The sequence below is a fragment of the Leptonychotes weddellii genome, unplaced genomic scaffold (genome assembly GCF_054177405.1).
Source record: "Leptonychotes weddellii isolate Sample4059 unplaced genomic scaffold, ASM5417740v2 HiC_scaffold_6752, whole genome shotgun sequence".
NCBI lineage: Eukaryota > Metazoa > Chordata > Mammalia > Carnivora > Phocidae > Leptonychotes > Leptonychotes weddellii.
The window spans coordinates 1-9,938 of record NW_028036754.1 but is presented as its reverse complement, the minus strand read 5'-3'; the positions used below and the strand labels follow the sequence as shown (position 1 = coordinate 9,938).

Sequence of the window (9,938 nt, the reverse complement as noted above, 5' to 3'; positions counted from 1 at the left end):
TCTCCTCCACTCGGCTCCACCCTCCCATGTATCTTTTCCTGTGCCAACTGTCAGTGTGTGACATACTTTTCCCTTCTGTGAGTTCCCCCAAGATGCTCTTCTACCTTTCAGGGAACAGCCGGGTCATCTCCTATGCAGGCTGCGTGTCCCAGCTCTTCTTCTACCATTTCCTGGGCTGTACGGAGCGCTTCCCGTACACAGTGATGGCCTATGACCGCTTTGTCGCCATCTGTTACCCTCTGCGCTACACGCTGACCATGAGCCACAGAGTGTGTGCCATCCTGTCTGTGGGGACCTCCTTTTTTGGTTGCATTCAGGCCATCTTTCTAACCGCTCTCACCTTCCAGTTGCCCTACTATGGCCCCAACGAGGTGGACTATTTCTTCTGTGATATCCCGGTGATGCTGAAGCTGGCTTGTGCTGATACCTCAGCCCTGGAGATGGTGGGGTTCATCAGTGTGGGCTTCATGCCCCTCAGTTGCTTCCTTCTCATCCTCACCTCCTACAGCTGCATTGTGTGCTGCATCTTGCAGATCCAGTCTACTGAAGGCAGACACCGTGCCTTCTCCACCTGCAGTGCCCACCTCACTGCCATCCTCCTCTCCTTTATGCCAGTGGTCCTCATCTACCTGCAGCTCACCCCCAATCCCTGGCTCAGTGCAACTGTCCAGATCCTGAATAACCTGGTCACCCCCATGCTGAACCCCTTGATCTACAGCCTCAGGAATAAAGAAGTAAAATATTCTCTGAGGAAGGTGCTACAGCAAGTAGCCTTCCTTCCTGAGAAGTGATAGAGATTAGTAGCTATACTTTAATAGCTTGCAAAGGTATTTCCTTTTGTGTGATATAGAGCACAGATAGTATCAATGCTCCTTTTGCAGATAAAGAAGCTAAGGTTTGAAGCCATAAAGTGAATTGTTCAAGGTCATATAACTAATAAATTATCCTGCACATCTGTCATGCAGGAAGGATTATCTCTTCCCAGTTGGCAAGAAAGCCTAGTCCTTCTGTTCCTCACTCTGTTTTCTTCTCCTGTTTTCCTCCTCCCACATCCTCTGCTTCTTTTCTAGCACTTCTTCACTTTGGCTGGCATGATTATCTAATTATACTCTCAAATGCCTGCATTAGATAAGCTACCATTTGATGGTCTAGGAGTTGTTGAAAAATGTGAACTTCAACCACGTGGCCCCTGGTGGCGTTCCATGACTACTGGAATGTAAAGAAGCTGCGTCAAGGGAAAGAGCTTCTGGATGAGACCTGAGGCAGGCTTCTTATGGGTGAATCAGAGATCAACCACAAAGTGCTAGTCTTGGACCTAGAAAGAGTCCATGCCTGGGAGCTGAGGCATTAGAGAAAAAAGAATGTGGAGACTAAACAGGCAGAGTCTGTGAAAGGGTGACTGATTCTGTTGTTTTTCAGTATGAGGAAACTGAGTTTGTCTTTGAAATCCCCAGCACAGCCGGGGGTCAATGCAAAGTCCAAGCCACTACTGCTCTATGGTTTTGGATTCTCTCCTTACCAAAAGGCTGTGACTTGAGTGCTCTTCCTTAACATTCCTTTGTTCTTTTTCCTAATGAGCTTAGCATGAGAGATGTGCCTTTCCAATCCAAACAATAATTTGAAGAAAAGAAAGGAAATGAGAAGGAAGTGATGGTGGAGAAGGGGAGTGGGTGGGAAGGGAAGTGGTGGAAGGGAAGAGGTGAGATGGAAAGGAAGAGGGTTAACGGCAATGGAAGGGGGTGATGGGACGGAAGGGGTAATGGGAAGGAAGGGAGTGATGGGACAGAAGGGGGGTGATGGGACGGAAGGGGTGATGGGAAGGAAGAGGATGATGGGAAGGAAGGCAGGGCAGATGCAAAGGCAAGTCTTCTCTGCTCTTCTTTCCGGGATCAGAGTTCAGTCAGGGAATCTGCTAGACTGAACCAGCCACAATATTGTGTTTGGGGCCTCATGTAAGGGTGATGAGATGATGTATGTTTTTGAAAGGGAGAACATTTTTCTAGTTGCTTCTCTTAAGTCCTATGCCTTTATTCTTTCTACCACACATGCTCCTTCAGAGTCTTCAGCTGGACAAATTCATTCTCATTATCAAACACCTAGTTAAAATATAATTTTTTATGTGAAACTTTCCTCATCCTAGGCAAATCTGGTTCCCACTTCTCTATGTTTTGAATCAGACTTTACAAACTCATCACGTCATTATGCTAGAATAGGTTTTGGCAAAGCATTTTCCAAGAGTAAAGCTAAAGTAGGTTCAGGGAGGGTAAGGACAAAGAGTCCGTTAGGGACTGACAGTACAAAATTGACTGCTGAACAGATAGTTTGGCTCTCTTGCCAGGATCCTACAGGGGTGGGTGGCTCCATGCCAGGCTCATCCCAGAACCCTGATATCATGACCTGAGCCCAAGTCAGAAGCTCAACTGACTGAGCCAACCAGGTGTCCCAACACGGGATCCTCTTGAGTGAATGGCTATACACTAATTTGTGAATGTGTAGGGTAAACTTCCACAAGGCTACGAAAAGAAAAGTTCTGAAACAATTATAACAAGTAGTGGCTGTAAGTAAAAATATTTCAAGTACTTGCTTAGAGCTAGAAATCATTCAAGTTCTGACCTTCTCAAGTAAAGAAGATATGGGACGTTTAGTAGAGATCCCAAAAGGTCACAGTTTAGGTGTGGGGGGCGCTTAATTAGCCCTAAAGTAAAACTAATCAGGCACATAATAAAGAAACCCGAAAACAAGACATTGATTGATTAAGCTGATCCAGAATAACATAACTGCCTACCAGAACAAGATCCAATTCTCTAAAGAAATACATCAAAATACAGCACTCCCGGGAATGCACTAGAGCTAAGAATGGTTTGATATTTCCACCGTCAAGTGTGGAATACCTTTGTGTTATACAGGGCATTAAGTAGAGTATTTATAAAGATTTTGTCTCAGTAGTGAAACAAAACTACCAGCAGAAATAAGGCTAATCAGGTTCTACTCAAAAAAGCTTAAAAGCAGCCTTGAAAGATCAAACTTTCCAAATAACTAAGTGCATTACAGAATAAAAAATTTCCAGACATAAAACACTTATCATGATGAACACTAAGTAATGTATAAAATTGTTGAATCGCGATATTGTACACCTGAAAGAAATATAAAACTGTATGTTAACTATACTGGAATTTAAAAATTAAAATAAAAAAAAATTTCCAGACATATAGAGAAACAGAAACACAAGGTCCATAATAAGGATTTAAAAGGTCAATATTCAAAGACCCAGAAAAGTAGAATTAGTAGACAAAGACATTAAAACAGTTACTTTTAATTATATCCTATATTTTAAAATGGTAAAGAAAATCATAAGCATTATGAGAAATATGGATGATAAAAAATCACCTGAATCAAAATTCTAAAGATTAAAATATAATATCTAACATGAAAAATTCACTGGATTAGAGCAGTAACAAATTAGACACTGCAGAAAATTTGTAAATTCTGTCACAGCAATGGAAGAAACCTAAATGAAATATAGAGAGAAGAACTATTGAAAAACAATATGATCAGAGCATCAGTGAGGTATTGGACAATTTCAAGCAGTCTAATAATATAAGTTTAATTGAAGTCCCCAAAGGAAAGAGGAGAGGGAGAGAAGAGAAAAAATATTCAAAGGAATGACCAAAAATTTTCAAAATAGGATGGCGACTTTTTCTGCATGTGATAATCATCATCCAAACTCACTAAAGTGCTAAAAATTTAAACATGATTCCACACACACAAAAATAGTGTTGGAATTAGTTTATGTCAACATCAGCATGTATTTGAATTTAGTCAAAATGTACCAATTATAAGAAGAGTTTTAGTACAAAGCTTCATTAAAAAAAGAAGGAGAATGAGAGGAGAACATATAAGATCCAGTCCCCAATTTCCTGCAGTAAAATAAAGACATAAAGATCTTAGGAAAGTAGAAATGATCATAATGTTGTTGTAATTCCTGCTGGGAATCAGGACTTTGTCAAAGCAATTTAGCGAAAGAAAAAAATATAGTATAAAATGCTCCATTAGATTGAAGACAAATTCAATAACCAAGGTCAGATGACAGACTTGTTTAAATTTAACTGTATTTTGAAACAGACAAACTAAAGATATCTATCATTAAGGGAGTGCTTGAGATACCAAAAAAAAGAGGAAGTAAAATTTTGCTATAATGATGATAAAATAATAGCTAACCTTATAGACCATTTTACTGTGTAAAATTCTGCATTAAATTCTTTGGATTTATCAGCTATTTAATCCTGACAGTATTTTTATGAAGTGGGAGATGTCCCTCATTTTACAGATTTGAAAGCCAAGGTTGATAAATTCAGTGATGGGCTCCAAGTTATACTTCTAGTTAATGGTAAAGCTGCTGCTTGTCCCCAAATAGCTCTTATTCCGAAAAGCATGGTCTCTACACTGTTACTGTGATGGCAACCATATACTGTGATATCTAAAGTTAACAAAGTATGCTTTCTAGGTTCATTCTAAAATGACACATGAACAATCAGTACTGTACAGATTAATACCATGTCAATAAGACTCAGAAAAAGTTCCTTGTTTCTTAAAATTACAACCATGAAAACCTTTCTATGAAAAGTAAATTTAAAGTAACTTTTGTGACCATCTATATCATCCTATAAGAACTCCCTAAATTAGGTAATCTCTGAAAAAACAGCTTTTGGGTTAATTAATCTCAGACGTCTTCATTCATAGGTCATATAGAGTTTTGTAATGGCACAAAATGGATTGATCATCCTGGGGATTGGGTGAGGCTATTTGGGGATTTTTGTTAAAAAGATGCCATGTTGAACTCTCTCTGGTGGTACTCTAAGGCAAAACTGAGCATCAGTGTAACACACACACTCATGTTTAACTCACTCATTACAAATAAACACATATGCCATTCACATTATTTTTTCTAGCACCTCCAAGATGAAATTGATTCCTCCTAATCACTGCCTTAAAAAGGAAAGGTGAAATCTTGTAGTATTTACCTCTCATGGGTGTTAGTAATAAAAATGCCTTAGATAAATTTCAAACAGCTTTCATTGACTCTGACAAGATGCAACATCGAAAACGAATTTCTTAATGCCAGGGCTCCAAATGGCCGCATGTTCTGAGTGTGTAATTTCACCACCAAAGAAGCATCAGTGAAATCTGCCAATCATACTTCTGTTAGGCATTCTCTTTGCTCAGAGCAGTGTGTGCCCAGTACATAATGAAAAATAAAATTGATAACCAGGAAGTTAATCTGAGCAACAGAGCCAGGGTGAAGTATTTGAGCCTCAGAATAAATTTCAAAAGAGAATAGGGATGACTACATTTATCAATTGGGGCAACACATTCATCTTTGGTTTACTTGCTGGTTCTATCAGTGTGTGTGGTGCAGACATAGCTCAGTTCATCCTCAAGCTTCTGAAACACACAATTCAGGCACATATTATGTGTTTAGTGATTAAAAGACTCTAAGGGATCTTTTCTTAAAAGTGTTCTACCCCTATAACTATTACCTGGAACGACAACAATGACAAAACCACACACAAACTCAAACACACACATACACACACTCACACAGGCATACGCACTCTACCACAAGCAGAACTGTGGGAAAGAGAGCCATGTTTTTAATAATATACCTATGAAATATCCACTTTAATAAAATATCATAAGATCATATAAAATCAGTGGGAAATATGTCATCTGTATGAAAATAACAAATGATTCTCATATCCTCTTAGAACACTGGAGGCGGATGGAACTTAACTTTCATGTAAAACAGCCCCTGTGTCTCTCAAAGGAATTGTAAGACCCAGGGAGGCTAAATGGCCTTTATAAAATAACATGGAAAGCCAGCAGAAGTGCAAAAATAAAAATGAGGTCCTCTTTCAGCCATCCAGTGTTATTCCTCATAAAAATTAATATCTAACTTTTGAGTAAAAATTCTAATGATCTTGTCTGTTTTAAGAAAAGGATGCATAATACTTATTTTGTATTTCTTATTTAACTCACAGTTGGAAAGTGCCCTGAGAATAGGATCATGTGCCCTAATAGTACCACTAGCTTTATCTTGGTATTCCCTAAAGTGCTTAGCACAAGGGCCTAAACATAGTCCATGCCTTTAATGCATTTTTTAAATTGAATTATGCTACCCAACCCACCGACAGTTACATTATTTGTATAGCTGAATCTTACCAGCTTAGCAGTATTAGGGAGAATGCTCAAAGACCAACCAAAGACTGTTTGTCTGCTAACAAACAGTTTAAATAGGCCTAACTATATTGTGTTTTTATTGTGGAAAAATACACACCTTTCATATTTTCAATTGAATAATTCGGTGGTATTTAGTACAGTTGCAAATTTGTGCACCCATCACCAGACTATTTTCAGAACAATATTTTCACTCCAAAAGGAGTAAGTAGTTACTCCCCATTACCTCTTTCCCCAGCTCCTGGCAACCACTAATATGCTTTCTGTGTCTATGGTGTTGTCTGTTCTGGATATGTTATGTAAATTGAATCATTTTATATATGGTCTTTTGTGTCTGGCATCTTACATCAGCATAATGTTTTCTTTTTTTAATTTAAATTCAATTAGCCTTCAGCTTGGGTCATGATCCTGGAGTCCTGGGATCGAGTCCCGCATCGGGCTCCCTACTCAGCAGGGAGTCTGCTTCTCCCTCTGACCCTCCCCCCTCTCATGTGCTCTCTCTAATAAAATCTTTAAAAAAAAAAAATAAATAAATAAATTCAATTAGCATATTATTAGTTTCAGAGGTAGAGTTCAGTGATTCATCAGTTGCATATAATACCCAGTGCTTATTACATCACATGCCCTCCTTAATGCCCATCACCCAATTACCCCATCTTTCCATCCCCTTCTCCTCCAGCAAGCCTCAGTTTGTTTCCTATGATTAAAAGTCTTTTATGGTTTGTCTTTTGTCTCCCCCTCTGATTTCATCTTGTTTTATTTTTCTCTCCCTTCCCCTATGCTCCTTTGTTTTGTTTCTTAAATCCCACATATGAGTGAAATTATATATTTGTCTTTCTCTGACTTATTTTGCTTAGCATAATAACCTCTCCTCTAGTTCCATCCACGCCATTGCAAATGGCAAGATTTCATTTTTTGATGGCTGAGTTGTATATATATATATAACATCTTCTTTATCCATTCATCTGCCAATGGACATCTGGGCTCTTTCCATATTTTGGCTAGTATGGACATTACTGCGACAAGCATGAATCATTATGTTTGTATCTTTCACTCAGCATAATGTTTTCAAGGTTTATCTATGTTCTAGCATGTGTCAACATTACACTTTTTGTTAATAAATAAAAACTTGGAGTGCAAAGGGACTTAATTTATCACCTAGTATTTTTGACCTAAAAAAAACTGATAAAAGAGGACCTACTTAACTCCATTGAGTGTTAGTAAAAGGACACACAATCTTAGGAGTTCCAGACCAGTCTGGGTTGCCAGGTTTAGAAGTAAAAATAGACGATGCCAAGTCAACTGGAATTTCAAATAAACAACATATAATTTTAAATGTAAGTGTGCTTTAAATATTGTTTATTTAAAATTCAAATTTAACAAGTTTCCTCCTTCCATTTGTTGAAGATGTGGATGAATAGGAAGAATGAAATGAAACCATCACCACAATCAAGGTAATAAACTTCTCTATCACCTCCAAAAGTTTCTCCTGCCCCCATCCCCCACTTTTTTTGTGGTAAGAGCACTAGCTGACATGGCTCTGGAAGACTGGGAAATGGCACAGATCCTGAGGTTTATCTCCTAGGAGGAAGGCAAAAGAGTGAAGCAATTCTCCACAATCCCTGGCCTATCAGTGGTTCATAGTATTCCCTTATCGTCATTTTAACATTTGTAATGTGTGTACTGATATTCCCTTTTTCTTGATTTTAAATTTGTGTTTTTTTCTTGATAATGCTGTCTAGAGTTTTATCAATTTTATTAATTAAAAAAAATAACTCACTTTTAGTTTCTTTTTCATTACTGCTTTTCTCTTCTAAATTTCCTTGATTCTGTTCTTTTCTTTACTATTTCCATCCTTCTGTTTAGTTTGGCTTTCATTTGGTCTCTCTCTCTCTTTTTTTTTAATTAGGCTCCATGCCCAGTGTGGAGCCCAATGTGGGGCTTGAACTCATGACCCTGAGATCAAGAGTAGGACGCTTAACTGACTGAACCACTCAGATGCCCTTGGTCTCTCTCTTTTTGAGTTTTATAGTGTTACCTTAGATCATTGATTTGAGAGCTTTCTTCTTTCTTGATATGATAGGCATTTAATGTTATAAGTTTCTAAGCACTTTCTTCACTGTATCCTATAAAATTCCATTGTCATTAAATTTAAAATATTTTCTAATGTCCCTGTGATTCTCTTTTCCTGTGCACTACCTAGAAGTGAATTATTCAGTTACCAAATATTTGAGGATTTTCCGGATATCTTTCAATTCTTTGTGTCTATTTTAACCTGTTTATGTTCTGATAATATATTTTGTATAATTTGAATTATTTTAAATTTATGAAATTTACTTTCATGGCTCTGACCACATTTCATCTCGGTAAATAATCTATGTGCTTTTGAAAATTATGTGTATCAAGTCATACGAATTGTTTTATTAACGTCCACTAGGTCAGGTTGATTTGTTACCATTTTTCAACTTCTCTGTCTTTACTGATTTTCTGTCTACTGTTCTATCAATTACTGAATGTGGAGTGTTGACATCTCCAATTATAACTGTGGATTTGTATATTTCTCTTTTTATTTCTACCAGTTTTATATTTTTATTCTCTATCAGGTGCATACACATTTATATTTTTAGATCTTCTTGGAGAATTGACCCCTTTATTCCTAAACAATGCCCACTTTATTCCTTGTTCTGAAATGGATTTCATCTGATATTAATGAGCCCTACATCTCTCCTATGTGCACTATCCTTTTACTTCCAAGTTATTTGTGTCTTTGAATCTAGAGCATGTCTCCTGTAGACAACACATAGTTGCAACTTATTTTATACAATGTGACAAATTCTGTCTCCTTACCTGCATATTTATGTGTTCTACTTTTTATCGTTAGTTTCTCTTAAATGTTAAGTGAAACAGTGATGTAACCTCTAAGCCTTTGTACTGATTTGGCTTCACACTCAGGCCTCTCCACAGGGAAAGCATGAGTCACACGGATTGCATTAGGCAAGTTCCTGTAACAAACACAGTTCTCTTTCTGAATTAATACACTGGCCTTCAGGTAATGGATTGATCTCCCACGTAGTATGACTGCATCAGAAGACTGATAATATCTCCAAGTGTCCTGATTTTGTAATTTTTGTATTTTTTTTAAAAAGGTAGCATTCTATTCATGCACATCAGCTTGTTGAGCTTTGTTACTGTGACATCCATTCCCAAAAGAACAATTTCCTGTCTGCCTGCAGACAAAATCAGGTTTCTAAGCTTGCAGGGCTGAAGGCAGATTCTAGACCATGATTAACACACCAGGGTCGTGACTATCACTCTGTAGAGCCTTGTGGAACAGCCTTTTTCAGACTTCTAGTGACGCACTTTATCTATATAACAGAATCCCTACACAATTCTATTGATAGAACTGTGGAAGACAAAGGCTAAGGCATTTTCTGGTGGAGGCAGATTTCAGGTACAAGTCTTCTAAGTCTGGGTCCTACCCTCTTAAGATAATTCTTAAAAATTTCCACTAAGTAACTCCGCTGGCAGATGAGAAAATACTAGGAACAGGGCATGAGGAAAGAGAAAGGTAGTTTAAGGTTGCTGCAATTTTTAAAAACTCTCATATTCTATTTTCTACTAGATCTGCAATTTTCAATATAAAAATTACTGATGTTTTTCACCATCACATTTTTAAGCAATTAGGTCTTCAAGAAAATGAGCCC

At 37.7% G+C, this 9,938-nt stretch overlaps 1 protein-coding gene across 1 annotated transcript; it reads left to right on the top strand.

Moving 5' to 3' along the window:
• The first annotated feature begins 90 nt into the window (after positions 1-90).
• On the top strand, positions 91-1,557 carry LOC102726313 (olfactory receptor 10D1B-like). The gene has a single exon (XM_006742139.2). It carries the CDS (start codon positions 93-95, stop codon positions 789-791), a length of 699 nt encoding a protein of 232 aa, XP_006742202.2. The 5' UTR covers positions 91-92; the 3' UTR covers positions 792-1,557.
• The last annotated feature ends 8,381 nt before the right edge of the window (positions 1,558-9,938 follow it).

Coding starts and splice junctions, on each gene's coding strand:
- LOC102726313 (XM_006742139.2), top strand. CDS start 93: ATGCTCTTCTACCTTTCAGGGAACAGCCGGGTCATCTCCTATGCAGGC.